Raw genomic sequence first — 23,611 nt, 5'->3', positions numbered from 1 at the left:
AGCTTCCTTAGCTGAAACTTTGCATGGTGTCATTACATATCTAAGTGGAGCAGTTGCTCATGTTAGAAGAAACAACCCAACCATTTCATTTTTTGTGTAACTTTTTATTAAAATAGCATTTGTAACTGATACAGGTTGGCAGATGTTCTGAGCTTTCCCAAAAGGAGTGGAAGGAGCCCCACCAGGGAAATGCAGCTGCTCACAGGCAGCACCCACCAAGTTGAGAATAGCATCTATGGCAGTGACAGCAGCAGCCAAAAGTCAGTTAAAAAGAGCTGCATGTCACCTTCTACAGACTTTTTTTTTAATTTTAAATGGGACATCTATTGTCACTTAGTCTTTTACTAGTAACTATAAAAATTCATGACACCGTTTTTGCTGTAAAAAACCCCTCATGTTGGTCTGAATGTATCTTTAAAGCTCCTGACAGTGCTTCAGGGAAGAGCTGGGGTGGTGGGGAGCAAAGTAAGAGCTAACCCGCTGCAGTTGGAGACCCTCGGAGAGCGTGTTTTGGGGTGGCTGTTAAAGAGAAGCAGGACAACTGGTGCAGAGCCTCGGGTTAGTAAAGGCACGTACTCATAACTCACTCAAGTAGCACGAGTGCTGCTGGAGGAAGTTACTCATTGTTGCTGATGGGACAAAGGACTCAGCAGGAAGAACACCAGACGACCATCCCAGGGGAGAGCGAGCACACGATGACTCCGCCGCAGCTGTGCTTTACAAGCAAATACTTGCTCTGATCCTCTGCACTTGGGACAGGGAGGGTGTTTCCTCACACAGGTGACAAACATGGAGCCCACTTCTTGGCTGCTTGGAGCCCTCCACAGGCAATGCTGTTGTCCCCAGATCCACACACCATGAGCTGCCACCATCATCCACCAGCATGCTCGTGTCTAGCGCCCATGTCGGAGAGAACTCACGCGTTCCCTCTGGAATTTCATCTAGTGGTATAGTTATTTTTAAAACCATGCAGATAAGTAATCATAAAAAATACTCTAAAGTAGCCCCAGTAAAAATTCTGAGTCGATTTACCCTGTACAAGAAACCAAACAAAAGCAATAGTTATGGAATTACTGGGTCACATTTTAATTCCTGAATTTTACAGTTCAGCATTAATATCACCACATGTATACAAATGGTGTAAAACAAGTACAGTGGTATTTTTAATACAAAATAAACTTCTGTTTTATGGAAAAAACTATACTTCATATCTACACAGACAGCCCATCTTTTTCCAAACAATAGCTAAAATTAACTACAAAAAAAAATCTCCAAAACAGATAAACTGCTTCAGTTTAAACTATTCCAGGAGAAATGGACCCATAACACATATTACAAGAAGGATTTATGTGGTGAATTGCAGCTGGTTTTGTATTTTAACATTTCTGACACATTAATTGTTGGGAAATTTCCTCTCACCATGATCTCAGATCACGTATGGGCAAACTAACATGAAAATATTTACAGTTCACTCGCTGCTTTTGAAAATAAAACCGGGACTGTTTGCCTCCATCACCTTGCCACCAATTCACCTATTTTTATCGCAGTTTGCTCATCTACTCTGTGGAATGTGCTTTTATTTTTTTAAAAAAGCAGCTTTCGTGTCACACCCAGATTCAGGCGCTGCTTTTTCATTCTGCCTCAGAGACCAGTGTTCTGTTAGTAAATAACAATTCCATCTTGGTCCAAAGTGACTTTGGTGTTAAAACGCCACTGAATTCGTTACACAAAACCTGTTAGTGTTCCTTATTACCCCCTCAATTAGGCAATTTAAGCTCTCCATCTGGAGAAAGGCTCACTGCATCAAGGAGAGGCAGCTCATTCCTCAGCATGGAAAGCGGTTCTGAGGCGGCACCACCCACACTGGTGGCCAAGTCACCACTTTCACACAAGCAGCTCCTGGAAATATTTTCGAAGCAATCATTCCTTGGCATAGATTACCGGGTGTCTAATAGGAAAGAAAATGAGCAAACCCATCCATTTTGAATCCAGCTTCCATTTTCTCCTCTTGAAAAATACAAATTAAAACTTATTTTTAACAGTTTTAAACAACATGCACTATAACTGCAGTGTCCCTCCCTCCAAACATGAGAAATGCAATTTAATTGTTACGAAATGGTCCCGAAATCTGGATTGTTCTTATGCAAACAGCATTAGTTTTCCCTTAAATTTTTTTAAGAGGCGTTGCTAGAAGAACACAACTGACAGCACCATTACAGAATTAAGATTACTGTGTTCACAATTTAAGCTTTAATGTATTTTTTTTTCCTAGTTCTGTTAAGCACTGGGGAAACCCTGCAATATTTAAAAAAAATGTTTACCATACCTTTCCCTCCCCCAGCCCTCCCGACACCTGAGACTTTCCTTACTGAGAAGCCATCATCCAGGTATTGTGAATACTAGCCCAACTTTTTTTTTTTTTTTTTTTTTTTTTTTTTTTTTTTAAATTTTATTTTTTTGACAGCCTGAATGGCAGACTCCTTACTTTACTAGAAAGTTATTAAGTTCCTTGGAAGCTTTGTGTTTACAGAACTAACCCTTTCTAGCTGATACACTGAGTTTCTTTTGCTACTCCTTGAATTATCTTATATACTCATGGGAGAAAGCTTTCTGAATCAAACTCTTTAGCTCTTAAAACAGTTGCAGCATTTGAAACCCCATAATAAAAAGTTTTTATTCCAAAGTTTTGGTTTCCTTTATGAACCCAGACGAGGTCTTTTCCTTGGAGATGTCTCCTCCTCTTCATCATCATCTTCATCATCAGGATAATCCACTAGGCCAACTAGACTTCCCTGCCAATTTCAAAAAGAAAAAAGGAAAATTGCATGTTGAAAAACAGACCCAGGAATGTGCTGCTGTGGTACAGAGCCCCCAGCCAGCCCATCCGGGACACACCAGCCTGCATAAAGTTTCTCAGTAATGTCTTCTTGATGCAAAGACCTATTTGTCTTGAGAATGTTTTGAACTTCAAAGTTAAAAAAGTTCTGGAACTTGCTTGTTCCTCTGGGTTTAGGATCAGAATTATTTAAAAATCCCTTTTTAAACTTCCAGCTGGACAAAATCTACCATGTACACAGCACATCCGTTTGGCTGCAATACTATTTTTTGCTACACTTGACTGCTCCTGTAGCCTCTTGGGAAGCAGGGGACTAAAGATTAAAATAATAACACAGGCGCCACTTACTGCGTTTCTATTTCATCTGCTTAAAAACATTAATTTCCCAATGCAGGTGGGGGGTTACTAGCAAAACTCAGAAAAAAAGTCTTTTATGTGTACCACACACAGCAGCAGCAGCTCAACAGTTAGAGCTGAGGAGTAGGAGCAGTTAAATTAGGCAGAAGATGGGAGATTAAACCAACAGACCCCAGTCCCACCTAATACTTCTTAAACCTTTCCCCAGGAGTACTGAGTGGTTAATTAGGCAGAACTTTGGATGAATTTCTACATAAATAACACACCCTTACCAGAGGCTAATGCTAACCCTGCCCCAGTACAATCCATCAAGTCTCATGACACTGCTCCACTGTCCAAACTAGGCCAGCGGCTTCTGTACAGGTTCTCCCACCTTGGTGGCAGTCACTGCCGTGGTCAGGGTTGTGTTCTTTGAAGAGGAGCCATTGGAGCTTGCTGGTGATGTCTGAGCTGCCACAGATTTACTGTTTGCACCGTTCGCACTGTTGGCTGCGCCGGCTGAGTGGGAAAAAGTGAATTTGAATCCCCCAACTGAGGTCCTTTTTGGAAGATTCTCTTTGTCTTCACTCTCCTTAGCTGAGGGACAAATATTTTCATACTTAAATATTAGCTGGACACCAGGGAGTACAATGCACACAGAATCACAGGGCAAAAGCTGCCTTTTTTTTTTTAAAAAAAAAAAAAATCAATTTAAATCAACTGCTCACCTCCTGACCTCATCCACAGCAAAGAGTGGGACAGCTGCTGGGACACGGGGATGCTGTTCCCTCAGCGCACACAAGTACACGTCAAGTTTTGGTTTTGAATATCGTCTACATTACATGCACATTTGGAGCAATTTAACTCGTTATTTTAATCCTAAACTAGCTTAAAAACACCTGTTAGGAATTTGTTATTTGATGACACAGAAAACTCTTGCTCCTGCTTAGGATACAGAGCAGAAACAACTATTTCTTTCAATGACACTCCACGTATCTAGCACAGAGCACAGCCAGTGCTGACAAGCTGAAACTGAGTAAATACCTTTTTTAGTTTCCATAAATTTTTCATAGCTATCTGGAAAATCATCCTCCTGTTTTGACTTCTCAACCGGAGGTACAACAGCTTCACCTTCTTCCTCTTCATCTTCATTGAACCACATCTCTTCATCCTCCTCTAAGGCTCTGGCATCTCTGCGAAATCTATTGCTACGCAATATAGATGGGACACTGTAAGAGACACACAAGGGATTCACATTTTGCTGCTGCCTCAGACTCAGCCAGGGATCAGAAATGGCTTTTGAGGTGAATTTGGTGCATTGAGAAAACAGTTCAGCTCCATCCCCACTGCTACTGAAAATGAGCTCCTCCAAAAGTCCAGTGGACAGGGCAGACAGACCCCAGACTCTGAATGACAAAGGAAGATTCTGCTCTTCATAAGCTGAGAGTTTTTAAAATGTAACATTTAATATACTAAATACACAAACTGCTTTGTACCTGTTCAGTTTCTGGTTCTGTCGGTCTTTTTCTTGCTCATATTTTGTCTTCAGTCCCTTGAATGTCTGAACATACTCAATAGATTCAAGTGCATTATAAAAATTTTCAACTATATGTGCAATAAGGGACTTGATATCTTCCTGCATAAGAACAAAACAGTACTTCAGTCTCAAACATTAACATGCAGAAGTTCAGAAAGCTTTAGAGTTCAGTTTTAAAAGGCGATGACGTCAAAACATTACTGTAAAGAACAAAAGTGATTCTTCTTCAATAAAAAAAGCTGAAACCTTGAAAGCTAGAAATAATTATTAATTTTCTAATATAAATGGACAATATACTCAGTACTGTCCCAATTCTCTCTGTGAAAGTTGGATTGAACTGTGATGATACTTGTGGCCTTGGGTTAAGCCTTCTTGGAGTAATTTGTGCCCTGCTTTCCCCACACATTTTAGCTCTTTTTAGTGCTCAGTAACTACAGCACCCATGGGATGAGGCACCTTTGGGGCCACTGCCCTCTTTCTCAAGTCTCACCGTATCAGGCAAATCTCAACTTTGATACCATGCTGGCAAAAGCCACCTGGAGACATGAAGCTTTTTCTCCTTGCTGGAAAAGACAGAAGTTATGATACCCTATGACTAAAACCTGCCCTTCGTTTTTGCAGACCACAAAGATTCCCTGAGAAGACTCCCACATGTCAAGGCATTAACACTGAGTAACCCAGGAGCTGTTGCAAGTCCTTGTTTTCCGCCCCAGCAATACAAGAAACTGGGTGCTCCTGCCTGTCCTGTCTGTCTTGTCCAGACACAGATGTTGTTCCCATAAGCACTGCTGGTGGAAAAGCAGCCATCCTGAAGCTGACACTGTCTGAGAAAGCATGTATGTAGGATTTTAAAGGACAGTGATCATTCAAATTTAGTCAAATGAGTCTTGTTTAGACCAAGTAATACCCAGATTTATTCACATCTTGCGCTTAATTCCTCTTTTTGAAGTTTAGTCCAGAAACACTGTAAGCCACTTAAAATAAAGGAATCTACAGGATACCAACTTTTCCACAGACTTAGAAACAGGGCCCACACACTCTGTGAAGGGACAAGCATGAAGCAGCTTACTGGTTCCTTTCTATCTGGCTGTTTACCTACTGGACTTTTTAGTTTGTGATTTCAAGCAGTAGCAGTGTTTCATGTGACAGATTTGTACTTTGTATTTCTGCCCCAGATGCCGCAGTAGGAGCTGCTGAACTTACCACTCTGATGAATTCAAACAGCTCAATCACAGCAGAGTTAAGCAGATTGTACCTAGTTCCATTATCCAACAGAGCATTTATAACTGGTTCAAATAGGTTTCCCTTGGTGATATAACGGTTATAAAACTCATCTTTTAGGCCAATTATCCTCCTCATAAAGCGAAGAGCACCTGTATGAAGAAAGTAAGTCAGGAATTTCATAACTACATGCCAGGGCTCCAATCAGCTTCTGGGAAGAACTCAAAAAACCTGATGTTATTGAGAGCCCCCAACCAGAAGCATTAACAAGTACTTGCTGAGTTGAGAAGGAACATTTGCTGACAGGTGACCTTTCTTTCAGTTTTCACCTTCCCCGTGTATGTGAACGTGATGCAAATCCATTAACTTATTTTTAAATCCAGCAACAATAAGCTTCACAGCACAAGGGAAGTTAAATTACTAGTGCATTCCTGTGCTTTTTTCTGCACACCTCACACGCTCTAGCCCCTGTTCTTTCGCCACCATGGTTCATTCCCTCCCTAAAAGAAGCACTAGATTTCTGATGTTATTTAGAAATGAAAGTATTTCCATTTAATGGAAGCCAGACACAACCCGAGTATTGGTGTCCAAGACTTGAAAGGACCACTGTGGACTTTGAAAGATACACGTGTCCTCCTACCACAAAAAGCACTGGTCTACATGAACAGGTATCTGCTACCTTTTTTTTTTTCCCCAAAATTACTTAGTACTCATAGTAAGTAGGAAACTAACATACATTTTTAATTTAAATGTACACTTCTACTGCTTCGTACTTCACACAGTACATACAAAGCCTTGGAGAAGAAAATCACAGCAGCTCCATACTCACACAAAGCCAGAAATGTGTGTTTTGAATTCATCAAGACCAGGACTCTTCTTAGCAAATCTTTGTTCATAATGTAATTCTTGATGTGATACGTGTGGTGTTCCACACAAAAAGTAAGCAGCTCCAAAATTAAGGCAAGTAGTTGTGCCGTTTGGTAATTATCTACAAGAAAAAATAATGCCTTAAGTTATACTAAAAACAAACAAAAAAAGGACATGCAGCAAATCATCCGCAAGCTCAGCTGCTGTTACAGTTCCTGGCGTTTTTGTGTGACACACTGGAGTGCTTTAGAAAGAACAAAACACTCACAAATACAGCTTCCCTCTGATCCCCAGTCACAAAACCCACTGTGGATGGGCAGTGGGACTTCTCCCAAGACCAGCGAGTTACTGGTTATGGCAACCCATAATAGAGGCACAGTAACTTAAAAGTAAATCAGAATGTTCCTTCAGCTTCCCATTGACTCATATGAAGAGAAGCACCCACATCTATTTCAATAAAAACTACTAAAAAAATCAAATGCAGACATACCTTTTTCTAACCTTTTTTTTTTTTTTAATTAAAAAACCATACGCAGCATTTTAACTTTTGTCAACCCTGGTCAGGCAATTGGACTAGATGATCACTGTAGGTCCTTTCCAAATGAAATATTCTTGTCACACAAGACAAGTTTCACCACTCAAGGTTAATTAAAACTTACCAGGACAAACTGTACTACTCTTAGCAGACCCAACTACTGCATCTGGTAAATAAGAAAAGAAAAATCAGAAAAAAAGTTTCCAAAGCACTATAAATATTTAAAAGATGAGGATAAGCAATCAATTCTGCTAGCTGTTCAAAACTTTTCACCAAACATGCCTGTAAGCTATAGCTAGAAAAACACACAGCAAGAACACATGCCAGATAAGATGTCTATATTCAATTTACATAACCAAATTTCATATTCAAGTAGGTGAATATACATATCTATTACTTCACAATATTATTCCTACCTGGACTAAAGTGCCTATTCTAAATATTTAAAATAATTTCATTAGTACTAAAGCTATTGTACAGGTTTTATTTTTGTATAAAATGCATAAAGCATTTTTTTTCTTTACACTTAATATGAGAAGCTGGGTAAGAGCCCTCATAAAAAGGTCTGGCTCAAGAGGCTGCAACTGCTTTAAATGCGTGTTTGCAGAGCACTAGAGACAAACTAGTGAGAGTTATTTTCATGTGCCAAAGTGATGCTCCCAACTATTTACTGGTACTAAGAAAAATGAAAAAAGAAACAAGATAAAGGAGCTCCAAGCTGTATTTAATTGAATAGATTTCTTTCAGCATTTCTATACTGCAGCCAAATGAGAACTTGTCTTTGGAGTTAATGGACTGAGCACTCCTGATTCCTGCAGTCATGTAACCCCTGTTGAACATCCCAGCATTTCTGTTAACTTCAAGAAAGTACCTGTGCAATAAGGACACCCTATGCTTTACAAAAAAATACTGTGTAAAGTTATACTAATAAAACTAGCATACAATTAAAAATACACATTAAGCAGATATATATTTTGCAGCATAAAGATAGGTTATCATTCAAACCTGCTATAAGGGGCTACCAAAAATGCTGCCCACAGAACCCCCACCTCTAGGGGAACAACAGTTTCTGCCAGGCGTATTCCTGGTCCACACCACAGCCTTATTGCTGTTACCAGGATTGCCAGTCACTGGGAAACACTGCATGACTGAAAGGGACAAAAAAACCCCAAATATTACCTTTTTCACATTTGTCTTCTGATGTATTAGCCAGAAGTGGTGCAGTCAGAACATGCATACAATGGTTGTAGAAGAAATTGAGAAACTCACTTTTTTCCGTTTTCTAAAACAAATAAAACTTCATTACACTCTGTTTGTGACCCTCTTAAATCAGTTGAAACATAAAAGACAGCCTACAAATAATTCTTTCTGGTAGGTCCTGCAGCTTTACCTTTCCCTCAAAATAAGATTAATTTTTCTTTTGGGAAATCATCTGAAACACATCAAACCAACCTCACCATCACCACAAAACCCCCACCACAGATGCAGATGTGCACAATTGCTTACTTTAATAAACATGTGCCCAACACTATGTACACACAGCTTTTATTATCAAAAGTGAAGGAAATTTTATAGCTTTAATTTTAGCTTGCTTAAATTCTCTATCAGATCATATGCGACATTGTCAAAAAAGAATAAAAACATCCTTTTTTATCCTCTGACCAAAACAACAGCAATAAACACCAGGCTCTTAATTCTGCTGAGACAGTAAAGTGTCTTTACCCCTTTGGATTTCCTTACATTAGCTGTGGCCAACATATTCTCTGGATCTATCAGAGTGCGCAAGAGCCCCATTAACTGAACAGCTCCCCCCAGCTCAGGGTCAGTATCACAGATCATCTGCTCAATGACCACATTGATGAGGAGGATATCCTGCAAAAAACCACAACAAACAAACACAAAATAATTAGACATGGTTTCAACAGTGGAATGGCTTCAGCAGCAAAACCTAAGTGAAACTGGAAAATGGAAAAAGGTTGAGTTTAGGCACATAAGCCTCCTCACCTAAAATCACTCTTAGGCAGAGCTACCATTTTATTACTATGAACTCACAGAACACCAACATGCTCAGAAATTTTTTTATCTTAAATCTACTTTTTCCTGCATTTCTACTACTTAAACTTTTTGGCTACCTGTATTCCAAGTGCTGGAGAGGTCTGTGTTGCTCTAAACAGAGTATATTCAATGAACTTTCTAAACCACTTTTACTTACATCATCGCTCTGCTGAGCCTCTTGCATTACAAATTCTCGGACCATGGATGGACTAAATTCTACTAGATAAGAAAATATATCTGTAGCAGCAGATCTAACTTGCAGATCATCCATTCCCTGTTTAAAAAAAAAAAAGATTTATTAGAATACATGAAGTTCAGTAGTTCTGTATTTACTGACAAGCAAAGCTGCAAAGAACGCGTTAGGAGTTTTGAGAACGTTTTATTGAGAAAGTTTCTATGAGACACACACAGCAATACAGTTACAGAAAAAAAAAGCAACCACAAAATCTCTCTCCCCATTTCCTTCTTCAGAATGGATGCAAGGTTTTCTGTGAATTTGACAGCCCTAACTTACACAGGAAACGTGTATCATGCTACTTGCTACAGTATCCAAGACACAACTATTCCCTATCTGTTACACAGATTATTGACTTGGTACAACAGGACTGATTATACAACCCAATACATACAAAAACTTCTGTACTAGGTTACAGGCAACAAGATATAAAATTTTTTATTTAGGTATGCAATGTTCTCAGTTAATTCTACAGTTTCTATGCAAAAAATATTAACGTAACAGGAACTATCTGGACTGGTTTAACCCTAGAACAGAATAATGAGATTAGTGTTCATCTAATCACTCAGCATCTCTAGGACATCTGTGTGTCCGTAACAGTCAGAATGCCCTTTGGTAAATTCAAAGATTGTTACTCCAGAACATAAAACCCCCTCTTGAATTTTTAGTTTTTGAGAAACAACAGCACAGACACATGAATTGCAATGGTCAGGCACCAACAGCTGCTTCAACCAAAGGAGCAGGAAAAAAAAAATTCCCATTGCTGATTAAACTAGATTAATCTGCTTTATACCTCTGAAAGGACAGGATTATGTTATCTTTTGGACAGCAACAAGCTCACAGTTCAAGATTATCTAAAAATACTTCTTGGCACTGTTCCATCTACAACAACGGGGGGAAAAAAAATGAAGCTGCCACATGAAAAAGAACATCCTTCAGTTTTTCCACTGTGTCAAAAAGATGCATAAGCCACAAACTCCTCCATCACACAAAATAAAAATAACAGCAGCAATAAAATGAGGCTGCTCCTGAAAACCTGGCTCCTGAATGTTACAATAGATGTCAACTTTCAGCAGCCAAAAGATGTCCAATCAAACCTACACAAAAGAGTTCAGCAGATATGAAAAGCTGGTTAAATGGCTGTGGGTTTTAAAAGTTTTTAATAAAATCATCTTTATGTTTTCACTTACCATTACAATTTCAAGAGCTGGGAGAATTCCCAACTTTGCCAAAGTTTTGAAGAATGCATCTCTGTTCTGAGGCTGTAACGTCTGAGAAAATGCGCAGAATTCCTTGAAAAAGTTAACCTGTGGTACAGGGAAAAGTAACTCCAGGTGTATTGGATTCAGAAAACTCTCTGAAAGTAGGAAACTGTTACAATTTGTATCAGTTTGTGTACACCCTGGTATGTGCCTCCTTAGAAAATTATACTATTTCTAGTTCTGTCTCCTCCAACTTTCAGCAACATCAGCCAAGGAAAGCAAAAGGAAATTAACACAAGCAAACAAAACAAATTTAAGAGGCTGAAATTTACCTCAGAGATACAGAAAAAATACCTTGTAGCTATTTTAGCACATGTAGCACATGAAGGATTTATACAGGTGTCTAGCATGCCAATTGCATGAAAGAAGATGCCTCCCTTCCTGATTTTGCAATATTTTAACAAGGTAAGTTAAACTGATAAATATACTCCAAGGATAAACAATGTTAAAAATACACACACACATATATATACCAAGGGACTACTGGTAATCCTCAATCATAAGACTTTAAAGATCTTCTTGAATGAGTAAAGTACAGTGAACAAAAGCAGTGTTTATATGACAAATATAAGCGTTATGATACACTGAAGAGTATCTGGAAGAAAGCACACCTTCAGGTATAGTATGGCAGTTCAGTGCTGGTATTTGCAACAATAAAATAATTTTTAGAATTAATAAACTGGTGCTTATCTTGCAAGAAATGTTTTTTTTCTAGTGAGTACATAAACGAACAAGCTACACTGGAAAATATTCCAGGATACAGAAATACGTAAATAACTTCAGAATGTACAGAACAGTTTCAATATTTATACTTCATCTCTGTAGTTTAAAGCACTCGAAGAACTACCAAGGCCACTGACTTACCAATTCACATCGTTTGTCATCATCTGTAGCTTCATCTGTTAATTGTGCAAAAACTTCAGACAAAAATTTCTCGTCTTCCTGCGTAACACAGAAGAAGAATAATATGGCTTTATGCCTCTTAAAAAGTTAAGGCACAAATCTTCATTGGCTCCCAGACTGAAAAGTCAAACTGAATTTAATCTTAACTGTGATGCTTAATTACTTGCTCATTCATTACAGATAACCATGCATTAACCGTTTTTTTATATACCTCTTTTTTCTTTCTCCACAACTACGCTTTAACACAAAAAATCAAAACACAAGAGCACACATTTAGGAGGATCATTTCCAGTGTGTTGTTTCAGTGCTCATTCTGTGCAGGGGAAGCAGGCCCGGGAGGCCAGAATTGCAGGCTACACTAAGTATCACTGAGCATCATCACTAACTCCACTTTCTAACTGACCACTCTCTGAAGTCCTGGTTGTCTCTAAAAGACCAGTTCTACCCCTCTACCCTAATCCTCACACTCCCTGTATCATTTGCCACACACCCTTGTGCACCAAAATCACAGAAAACAACAGCCTTTTTTTCCACACTCCCTCCTGGCACAGCAACAACATTCTCCCCCTTCTGCATAAGCATTTCACTTACACCACTGCTTAAGGCTCAAGAGGGACAAGAAAACCAGAGTGAATATCATCATCTCTCAACTGTTTGGCCATTTCCTGCCCTCTCTGTACACAGACTTCTCTGTGCTCCTTCACGACGAAAATACAGCTGGCATACATCTCTCAAATCAAATGTCTCTGTTACCTTTTAAATACAACATAAATCTCGAAAGCAAATAGTACCATTATGCTACAGCATTACAAAATTATGCATCACTACTGTTCAACTTTCTAAGCTTTACTTAGGCACAGAACAAACATGAACAGGATAGCAACAGTCCAATAAATATCTATAAACATAACCTTGCCTAATGTAGAGGGTGCTTAACTCTCTACCTTTTTAAGTGCTGTTGCTAAAATCTGTGTGCTTTATCAGGCCAACATAATAACAAATTTTTAGGATTACAGGACTGGCAGCCAAAGGCTCGCAAAAATTTTTTCCAGAAAATTTTAGGACATGAGAAAAGAAGTGCTTTACAAACAGTACTTGGAATCAGCATCTGAGAGAGTACAACATACACCAACTTAGCAGTTTATTCTAAGCTTTGCTGGCTTTAACAGCTTAATTAAGCCTGTTAAAAAAAAACAAAACTGTACCACAAAACAGTGACAGACAGGCTAGAAAATCCCCACTACAGAACACTTGGCAACAGGATGATTTCCTGCTTGGCTAAGGCTGCCACAGCGTAGTCCTGATGTCCTAAAGCACAGGAGGGATCTGGGGTTGTTTCCCACGTGGCTGCCCCTCATGGACAGCAGCACTGGGATGTCCAGCTTTGTGGTACGTAGAAAGGAGCTTTACTGCTGTGGCAAACACAATCTGTTACTCTGAGGACTGCACTCTTGGAGGGAGCTTTGCTGGAGTATTTAGGGTAACAAGACTTCTAATATGTTCACCAAACCCAAAGGAGCTTTAGAGTCCTTGGGCCACAACAAAAAGCTGATTTATAGCAGGGGACTGTGCAAACAGACCTGAACCTGAGGTCTGTTCTACAATCCAGTTTCCTCACACGTGCTATCAATATGTGCTTCTATGTACATTTTCTTCTTCATTTGTAATTCTCAAGGCAGGTCAAGTGATGCAAGTATCAACAGGATTTGTAAATCATTGTGCATCTCCATTACAGACTTAAAACAGAGAGGCAAACCTATCCTCTCACTACTATGGCAAAGTCAGCAGTGACATAGCCACAAAGAGAGGATTTCAGAACTTCGTTCAACGAGTACTAAAGGTAACAAGAAACTATAGTTTTCTGCTAAGGCACGATTAAATATTCTGTATAGTAAAGTCTACATCAAAATTAACAAACTTTACAGCCTCAAAATCTTGTGGTAAGAGCACTTATGGCCTCAGGAGGATACTACTAAATTTATTTTTAGTTTTTAAAAAGTAATATATGCAAAAGAATAAAGAGGGAAATATTTACTTAGCACAAGTAATTAATTTTTGCAAATGGGATTTACATCTTAGTTTCCTTCTGCTGTTCAATTACATAGAAGCCCAAAACCTTGTTCATGCACATCTCTGCAATTCTTTAGTGTTTTGATTTGTTTTTTCCAGTCCCCTACTGCATTCTTTAATAATATTCCTCATGGCAATGTCATTTCTCCAGTGCCCCTCTCTTTCCACGTTAGCTACCCTTGTCTTCTCCTCAGTACTGCTTTCTATTTCAATGACTACTCATGCTCAAAACAGACAGATTTGTGACATTCTAGTCCACACAAGTACCACTTTCTAAGTACCACTTTCTAAGGACACGGATCAGAAAGAAAATAAACCATTTGCTTGCACAACAAAACATGAACAGAAAATACCCAAAAGGTCGTAAGTTCACCTGGAGCGCATTACTGAGTCCCCTTCCAGGGTCCGCCATGGTTGTCACACCAAACTACTTTTAAGTTGGCTTCTGACTACAAAGTATCCAGTAAGTTTTTCTGATACAGTAACATGCTGGTTATTTATTATTACTTTTGGGTATCAATATGAAGAAAAAACCCCAACAAATTACTTATATACTACAATGCAAACATTTAAAATTAGTGTCATAAAGTAGTAGTAGGGTAACAGGATTGGTTCTGAACAGTTTTGAATCACCGATTCAGAATGTTATAAAGATGTCACAAACATCCCTGACAGATAAACCGAAAAGTTGCTTGTCCCCTAAATATCTATACAGAACTAGCTTAAAATATGTATTTTGCTTGAGAATCAAGAACAACCTTTAACTCTTTACTCATTAAAAAGTTCACTCACCTGAAATTAACATTTTAAAAATACAAAATAAAAGGCATCAGAAATAGAAGAAGAAGAATTTACAACATTGTACAAAAGAAAACATGTATGATTAACCTATGTAAGAGCTGTAAAATCAATTTGGGAACTACAGCTAGAGGGAGGATACATAATCCATCCATACTGTATCAAAAAAAACTTACCTGTAACATACTGACAATCTCAACTTTGTTGAAGAAAATAAAGGAAGTGAGGGTAGAAAGAAAATTCTCTTCAAAAACAGATGGTGTTGGCAAGATGATGTCCTGAATATATTGTACCCTGTAAGTCTGGTGGATTTTTTGCCTGAGTTCAGAGTCTGTTATAGGAATAACCTCTTTAAATTTTGCAGTTTTGGTCAAGAACTCCCTGTGCCGTTTTGGCTGCGCCAAAGAAGGATCGTACTCAAGGCATCCAACAACATCCATAATACACTCATCAGAAAACATCACCTCAAACAGAGTTGCTTTGTTGAGGAACAAAATTCCCCTAATAATTTCATACAAATGATGTAAGCCTTCGGTGTTCTCTAAATTCTCACAGACTTGGAAAAGCTGCAACAGTTTTTTAATATAGCCTTCATTCTCCAAGGCTAGCGCTAGTTTTTCTCTACGGATGGGTGAGGAGAGAACAGAGGTAACTAGGTCAGCAATCTCTTCAAGTTTGTTGAGTTCACAAGTAGGAAGGTCGATCAAAGGGCTAGTTTCAGGCATTTCTTCTATGTGTTCCTCTTCTGACTCAATAAGGTCCTGTGTGACTTCCACTGAAGGATCCTTGCCTTGCACCTAAGACAGGGTGCACAATTACTGTCTCATCTCAAAACATATATAAAAACAATAAAACCACTAACTGAAGCAAAATATGCACTCAATACTTTTAGTTGCCTGGAAGATGCCCAGATGTGCAGAGGAGTAAATCTGCTGCCTTTCAATTCACTACCACTATGTAGTATACTTATCAAAAAATAAAATCATATTAAATCCTAACAGCATCTGTACAGTCAAGAAGTCTGACGACATGAAGATCTTCTCAGGAGTGTTCATCAGCTCACCCACAATTTAAAACCTGGGCTATTTATTAGATGTAAATACTTGCAGTTACTGGCATTGGTTCCTTTAAATACCACTTCAAAATAGGCTGAGAAGACATTACACCCCAAAGCGTGCTAAGACGAAGAATGCATCTAAATTGCCTAGTTTGGTCTAGGAAACAGCTAGGAATTCTGGCATCCGTGTTTATTTAGGTTTACTCAAAATCTGAGACTGCCACGATCAGCTGTGATGTGAAAGCCCAGGTTACATGTTGGCAGTACCTACTGGCACAACTACATTGACTTCCTGATTTTTCACAGTTGAAAGTATAAAATCTAAGCTGTTTGACGACAAAACAATGAAGGTTGAAACATTCATAAGATATAAACAGCCAGTAAGAGTTAGCTCTTGATGAAAAATTGATCACTGAGATTCAAGCTCACACAGCAGTGCGACCTCACTGTTTCTCACAGTGAAATATCCAGCTCCTTAGGCATATTCAGCTCCACAGCACTCCAGCAAGTCAGCTCCCTAAGGCCACCTCTGAGGAGGACCATTAAAACACGCTACTCTGCACTGCCCTTTTTAATATTAATAAAAACCCCAAAATAATAAAAAAGTCCTAAAATTTCTAGCACCCGAGTTTCAACTTACACTGATTTTTCAACAGCATGAAATTAAATTATGAAAGCAACAAATTGTGTTCTAAGTAGTGGCAACTTAAGGTAGTGCAGCACAAACACGGGGAATCACAGAAGACACTAAAACATCTGTAAGAAACAGAATATTTAAAGTTAACTGTACCTGGCAGATTTTTTCCCAAATTTCATCACAGCCAGCTTTTTCTTGAAAACTCAGTGCTAAATCATAGTTTTCTGCTTCCGACCAAACAATCAGGGTGTCCTGGTTAAGACAAAAACAAACAAAAAACCTGTTTCTGAAATAGCTCTATACTGCATATCAGTCTGTATTTCCTTAAGTCATGTGCCTAAGGAATAATTTTAAAAGTTACACTTGACACAAAAACATTAAACCACCTGTTCTGCCATGGGGGACATCACCTTTCTTTTTTGCTATTTTTTGAAAACTATCTTATACATTTAAATGTACTTTTCATATCTAAATCACTTTTAACAGCATTTTTCTGCAACATACTTCTGAGTCAACAGTCTTGAAAAGGGAATGCACACAATGCAGAAAACCTGCAATAACAATTTGTCTTCATATTTAATACAGTAAAAATAAAAAAGCAAAATTAGTATTTCCTCCTCAGGTGTTTAATACAGCCTCAGACACAAGAGAAATAATGCCTAATGTGAAACTATTCTTTTCTAAATTAAAAAGTCAGGCAGCCTGAATAATATGAAACTCTTAAATTCCTACGACCGTTGCAAACATCTTGCCAACAGGTACTGTCATTTGAGCAAGCTTTTTTTCCTCTGCTACTACTGCCTCTATCAATTCAATTTGTGCACTTGCACAGTGTATCAGGAAGATTTGCTGGTATTTCTACATAGATTAAAAAGGTTTTTTTTATGAGATTAGGACACTTGCTGCTGTGCATTAAGGAACGAAAACCTGTGCTTTGACATTCAAATATAGTTCAGTATCCTACAGTAAACTCACCATGTTTATGGAACATCACTCTACCAACTTTGCAGTACATTCAACCAAGTCTGTTGACTTCCTCAACTGTTACCACACCTCATTTTTTTTTTTAAACATCAGCAAGCCCTTGCTTCCTGACTGATAAGGTCAATTACTTCCCACATTTAAAAAGGTCAACACTCACTGCACAACTTGGCTTGTAAGTCTTTACCTTATGCATCACTTATTGTAAATAAAATCGTCAAAGTGGTATCTTTAGGCTTAGCAATCAAACCCAAATGCATAACTGGCTTACAGATACCTGATACACATTATGAAACTTCGGGGACAAGAGGAAACAGATGCTGCCATTACCCCTTCACACCTTTACTCCAGAAGTACCTCTGGGCTTCCTTCGTGCCTCATCTCCCACAACTAATCACAGGCCACACTAAAAAGCAGCATTCACACAAGCTTTAATTTGGTTTTGGGGTTTTTTTCGTTTCTCATTTTTCTGTATTCCTTCGGAGAAACAAAGTTTTCCCTTTCTAGAAAGGAATGAGCTCACACTACTGTGGTCTTGATGCTTCTCACGAGAGATGTTTGTTTAAACTAAAATGCCTCATAGTCTACCTGCACTATTGTCCTACAGTCAAAAATATTAAGTAGTCTCCCTACTTTCAGGCTCCAATTCAGGTGCACAAATGTTACAGCTCCATATAGCAGACATTTTTTTTGCTTACAGCTGTCCACCCTCATCTCCAGCTCACAGACAGCTGAGTCTCTGTTTACAGTGTGCCACTTCAGAGCAAGCAATGGAACTGGGACTCAAAAACCAGTAAATGTCACCTGTGGGAACTGAAAAGACTGATCAGCTCTGTGATCTGGTTGTTTTAGGGATTAATTAAAAAAATAAGATTTTAAAAGTACAATTTAATAGGTATTACAGAACTCAAAATTCAGAAAGTTTTTCTTGAGATGTTCTGTGAAGTTCCTGATACCCTGACAGTCAAAATCAATATTCATCTAGGTGAGCTGGGAATGAACAAAGAAGGACACATGCATAAAGAAGTCCTATTCATGGTGCAAAATGATTCAAGTAAGAGAGAGAGAGGAGTAACTTCAGTGACTGCATGCATCCACAGAGACTGCACTCAAAAGTTTTATGAAAAAGAATGGTAAGTTGTTTCAATCTGCACTGCTCACACGTAGCAGAATTCACATAAGTTTCTCCAGAAATGTTTCTGAAAGATAGTTTCATCAGAAAGTATTTGCTAATACTAATATAAAATCTAATTCAGTGTATGATTCCTGCACAACCTAAAACAATCCACAAAGACCTGAGACAGACATATTCCTCATATGCCAGTCCAGGGAACACATGCTCATAAAAAATAACCCAGCAAAAAGAGATATTTCAATTGAATCAGCTCCTACATCTAACCTGTCACACAGTAGCATGACTACTCATGCTGGCATGAAAGAGATCAAAGAAGTTCCTGTGGCAACTGCTCAAGACAGCTTTAGCAGCACCCCTGCAAATGTGTTAAATCCCAGTCTCAAGTAACTCTGCTCTTCACAGAATCACAGAATGTTAAGGGTTGGAAGGGACCTCAAAAGATCATCGAGTCCAACCCCCCTGGCCTGAGCAGGGTCACCTATAGCAGGTCACACAGGAACACATCCAGATGGGTTCTGAATGGCTCCAGAGAAGGAGACTTCACAACCTCCGTGGGCAGCCTGTGACAGTGCTCTGTCACCCTCACAGTAAAAAAGATTATCCTCATGTTTATGTGGAACCTCCATTGCCTCTTGTCCTATCACTGGGCATAACTGAGAAGAGCCTGGCACCATCCTCCTGGCTCTGTCCCCTTACATGTTTATAAACATTAATGAGATCATCCCTCATTCTCCTCCAAGCAAAAGAGACCCTGCTCCCTCAGCCTTTCCTCATATGGGCAATGTTCCACTCCCTTAATCAATTATCTTGGAGGCTCTGCACTGGACTCCTTTAAGCAGTTCCCTGTCCTTCTTGAACCAAGGGGCCCAGAACTGGACACAATATTGCAGATCTTGGCTCAAACAAATTACTCTATTGTTACAAGTGATGGCAGCTCTGTAGAAAAGATGTTAATTTGTGCACATTCTTCATTTCTGACTTGAAAATGGGTAGAGAGCACCTAAAGAAGAGTTAACATCTGAAGGCCATGTTCACAGCAAGGATTTCTGTGGCCATGAAACTGAAAATTACTGCTGGAGGAGGTAGAAGAACAAAGGACACACATGGACCCATCTGACTGTTCACCAAAGACACGCTCTTCTGCCAGTTTAGACATGGAACAGTAACCTCAAGCAGAAGGTGGAACAATAAATGGGTGCGGTAACAACCATAACAGCTCCTGCTAGAGCCTCCAGAAAGCATCTGATCTTGCCCTTCAGACAACAAGGGGTGTCTAGTGGAGCCATGTAAATCTCCAAGCCTATGACCTAAAATCCAGGGCAATCTGGAGCTCTTGAGGCTCTCATGCTCTTTGTATACAGGGAATCAGAAATTATTTTATGTTGTATGCTGAGTTGCCTGGTATCTATGTCCAATCCAAGTCCTATTTCTCCTGAGAAAGAGGTCATGATTATAAGCATGTCTCATACCCTGATAGAACAGAATTCTGCATGAAAGCTAGTAACCACAAACATTATTTGGGAAGGCAGATAACAAGACCTGCTCTGTTAATGGTTTTAGTACTCCTCAGCACAGTGTAATATTGGGTACCACAGACTGACTCACAGCAACTAAAAACTGGTTGGCTTTCTTTGCAGAATGCAAATAACAGCAGAAGGGATAACTGTCCTGTAAGCCCACTCAAGTAATTTCTATAAAGAGGTGTTTAGGCAGGGCATGTTTCCTTTCCACTGAGATGCATCATCTTGCAGCTTCCCCCAGACCCAAGATGATGAGCACCTTAATGAAAATCTGCACCTGAAATCTGGTAAGTGGAAGAGAGCTCTCCACACTGCCATTGACCTACAAGCATTTCCCCTGGGCAGATCACGGTACCCTCCAAGACTCACAGATACCTATTGAAAAATACTTCAGCATTCAAGTTGGGATTCTGAGGAAAAAATTGCCTCTCTTTCAAATCTGGTTAATAAAAAAAAAAATTGCCTAAATCGTTCCACCCTTTTCCATAATGCATCTGCTCCCAAGATACCAAGGCTTTAATACTACAACCTCCTAGAGATGAGACTGAAATCTCTCAAACTGAGAAGCATGAAATGATATATGAAGGTCTGCTCTCTGCTACTCCACTGAGAAAGAAGCACATAAAAAACCAAAAGCTACTCATGTCACTTGAAACTTTGCTACTAATTAAGTAAAGAAGGCTTTCAAATAATCGGTTTTATAAAGATTCAGAAAACAGGCTGCAAAAGGAAGCAATTTAAAACTTTTCAGCAACATAATCTGCATTCATATTTCATTATGTATGTTTCCTCTACTAAACAAGAAGCAGTTCAAGGCTCTTGACTTTCAGAATCTTGCAGAGCTTCACAAAGGTCATCCCCTTTCCTCAGCATGGCCCGCCCAAGGAAATCTACCACCCATCAGCCACCTGACTAAACCCACCAATATCTAATGAGTGAAAAATGGAAACCACAGCAAAAACCTTTCTCAAAAGCTGAGACTCTGACTCACTCCTAAGCTAAAGTGAGCCAGTTGGTGCTCAAGAGCTAAATGGAAGTCTTTTCCCTCAAATCCTCATGTAACTTGTCACCTAAGGGAGGGAAGAAAAAAAAAGAAAACAAACAAATCCTTAAAGATTTGTCTCTTCGTGATTTAGGAAGAATAAGTTACTGTTCTCTAGTGCTGAAACGTTTCTGGATACTATAATGATGAAGAGCAGTATAAAACACTGAACAAAAGGAACAGAGAATCTACTGGAGAACAAAGGAACAGACAGGAAAAAAATCCAGTAATAACTGAGAACAATGTAGGCAGAGACACTAAAAAATAATGCAGAAAAAGGAAAAAGCAATAAAAGTGATAAAAGCAAGAAAGATTTAGTAAGTTAATTGGTTTAGCAAATTAAACAAAGATGACCTATTACCATAGCTCCCAATTGTTTTACTTCTTTGTTTTGCAGGAGGCTTACCCTCAGGAAAGGCAGCCCTGCAAGGAAGTCTCACCATGGCTAGTCACTTCACTTAGGATAGCAAAAGTTTTCAAAGCTTAACAACAACAAAAAACCCAAACTCTGAATAGCAACAATAAAGTAAGTCCCACAAAGACAAATTCCTTCATGTTATTTCCAGAAAAAGAACTCAAGAAGCAAGTAATCTGCAACAGAGCAGGTCAACTTTTTTCCTTCACACAGCTGGGGACGGGAGACAGAAGCTACACTTATAAATTTATAACTGTTTTTCCTGCCATGACTTCAGTATTTATTCAAACTGCATACAGGTCTCTTTAAAACCTCAAGTGCAGTAAGATTTTCTTAGGAGACCCAGGTTTTAATTTCTAGAACATGAAGGATTATAGCACCTAACAGACTTCTAAGCAGTTTTTCACCTCTATGAAATAAAACGTCATTGACAATTCCATGTCGTGGTGCTTTGCATTTTTTTTTTCTGAAAAATGCCATCAGTTTGAGCATAAAACAATTCCTTGACAACAGTAATCAGAAAAATAAAGCCTAGCAGTAATACTTGCCTGCTGTTTTTGATACGCAGTATTTGGATTTATCTTCGATTCTAACAGTAGTGAACCTGAAAAAAGTATGAAGAGATATTTACTGAGTTTAACAAATTAAACATCTCCACACATTTTACAACTGCCCATGTGCCAGCCAACATATGGCTCAACTTAAGCCTGTATCTTCCAGAAAGTCTAAGAGAACCACCTTCTTTAAACATAATTCCCTAAAATAAACCAGGTAAGACAATAGAAATACCCATAATAATTTTTTTTTTCATCTACTTTAGCCCAAAAATTATCTATAGCAGCACTGTTTTCTTCTCCTGAAACCTGGTGACAACTAGGGGGTTTAAAGGCTGTTTATTAAAACTATACAGATTTGCACCAAGCAGCATGCTGCCCAGCATAAAATGTTTTTGACTACAGAAGCCACGTGGGGCATTTGCTTTTATTTCCTTCAGCTGCCCTTCAGAAGTGAATCATCTAGATAGTATAAACCCAGGGACGTTATCTTATGTATGCAAGTAGTGTATGTATCCTGGCAACAGCTACAGAGTAATTTATACCAGTCTTAGGAGGTTTATTTAGCACATTAGCACCTGTCGGCTGACAAAGTGACGAGCTTGTACCCTCCCCCTCCAAACGAGACCCTTAAGGTGACTTTAAAGTGCAATAAAACACGAGGAAAGCCACACAATTCCAATACAATCAGAGCACTTCTGAGGGGTGGGGAACCATCGAACAATATTTTATAGAAGCAAGAAGGGAAGGAACGGAGCGCTTCTAAAAGGAACAAAATTACTCTGAAAGCGAACAAGATGTCGTCACATGTAACAACTTCATCTGTATTCTGGAAAGAGAGCCGCAGCCGGCTAAGGTAGCTGGAAGGGGGAAAGTCTAAGTAAGGAGGGTTACAGCTTGTAAGGGAAGAGAAACCCTGAGGGGAGCTACGGGAAAGAAAAGGGGAAAATAAAATAATTATAAAAAATCCTGTGGGGTCTTCCCGAATGAACGTGGAGAAAAGAGGGGGTGGGGAGCAGCAGCAGCCGAGCCCAGCGGCGGCGGGTGTCAGGGCCGGGGAGTGGGACAGCGAGGAGCGCCGTGCCCGGGCGGGGAGCGAGGGGAGCAGGAGGAGACCCGGGCGGGGGTGGCGGCGGGCGGCCTAGGCCTCCGCGCAGCGGCCCCGGCCACGCTCTCACCGTCCGACTCGGCGCGCACCAGCAGGGACATCCCCTTCAGCCGCTCCACGTAGGTGGAGGAGACGTGCCCGGTGCCCCTGTCGTCCCATTGCCGATCCTCGTTGAGGGTGTAGACCTTCACCCGCCGACGGGTGTCCGACATGGTGCAGCCCCGGTCTCGGGCCTCCGCGCCGGCCCCCGGGCCCAGGCCCCGGGCCCACTCCGCCTCCGGGGAGAGGGGCGATGGCGAGAGGAATCGGGGCCGCTCAGGGGCACGGGGAGGCCTTTAACGCGCCGCTTTTCATGGCTTCCCCGACGGCGAGAGAGCGACGCCGCGCCCCGGCTCCAGGCCCTCGCTGGCGCCGCTCCGCCGCCTCAGCAGCTACCGCAGCGCCGCCGCCATCTTGTAACCCGACTCTCGCCGCCTTTCTCCTTCCTCCCAGCCCGGCCACGGGCTC

General features: G+C 39.9%; 1 protein-coding gene across 4 annotated transcripts; it reads right to left on the bottom strand.

Annotated features, from left to right (window-relative positions):
• Positions 1 to 1,062: 1,062 nt before the first annotated feature.
• Positions 1,063 to 23,611, bottom strand: PPP4R3B (protein phosphatase 4 regulatory subunit 3B). Of its 4 annotated transcripts, none has more exons than XM_030446781.1 (16): positions 23,175 to 23,611; positions 21,991 to 22,046; positions 16,503 to 16,601; positions 14,832 to 15,452; positions 11,749 to 11,826; positions 10,813 to 10,929; positions 9,545 to 9,661; positions 9,073 to 9,204; positions 8,512 to 8,614; positions 7,457 to 7,498; positions 6,760 to 6,918; positions 5,913 to 6,082; positions 4,669 to 4,808; positions 4,217 to 4,380; positions 3,567 to 3,769; positions 1,063 to 2,792 (listed from the first exon to the last, which is right to left on the bottom strand). In XM_030446781.1, exons 1-16 carry the CDS (start codon positions 23,314 to 23,316, stop codon positions 2,697 to 2,699), a joined length of 2,439 nt encoding a protein of 812 aa, XP_030302641.1. In that variant the 5' UTR covers positions 23,317 to 23,611; the 3' UTR covers positions 1,063 to 2,696. The 4 variants fall into 4 exon arrangements, with proteins under 4 accessions (XP_030302641.1, XP_030302640.1, XP_030302642.1 ...); XM_030446780.1 differs by having other exon boundaries at positions 4,217 to 4,401; positions 23,175 to 23,610; XM_030446782.1 differs by having other exon boundaries at positions 3,567 to 3,691; positions 4,217 to 4,401; positions 23,175 to 23,610.

This window comes from Calypte anna, chromosome 3, assembly GCF_003957555.1.
Source record: "Calypte anna isolate BGI_N300 chromosome 3, bCalAnn1_v1.p, whole genome shotgun sequence".
NCBI classification, from domain to species: Eukaryota; Metazoa; Chordata; class Aves; order Apodiformes; family Trochilidae; genus Calypte; species Calypte anna.
The sequence above is the reverse complement of the archived record's forward strand: the minus strand, read 5'-3'. Positions and strand labels throughout refer to the sequence as shown.

Coding starts and splice junctions, on each gene's coding strand:
- PPP4R3B (XM_030446780.1), bottom strand. CDS start 23,316: ATGTCGGACACCCGTCGGCGGGTGAAGGTCTACACCCTCAACGAGGAT. Junction 7,499..8,511: donor AGAAGACAAATGTGAAAAAG/GTAATATTTGGG, acceptor CTTATTTACCAG/ATGCAGTAGTTGGGTCTGCT. Junction 4,809..5,912: donor TGTTTGAATTCATCAGAGTG/GTAAGTTCAGCA, acceptor GTTCTTATGCAG/GAAGATATCAAGTCCCTTAT.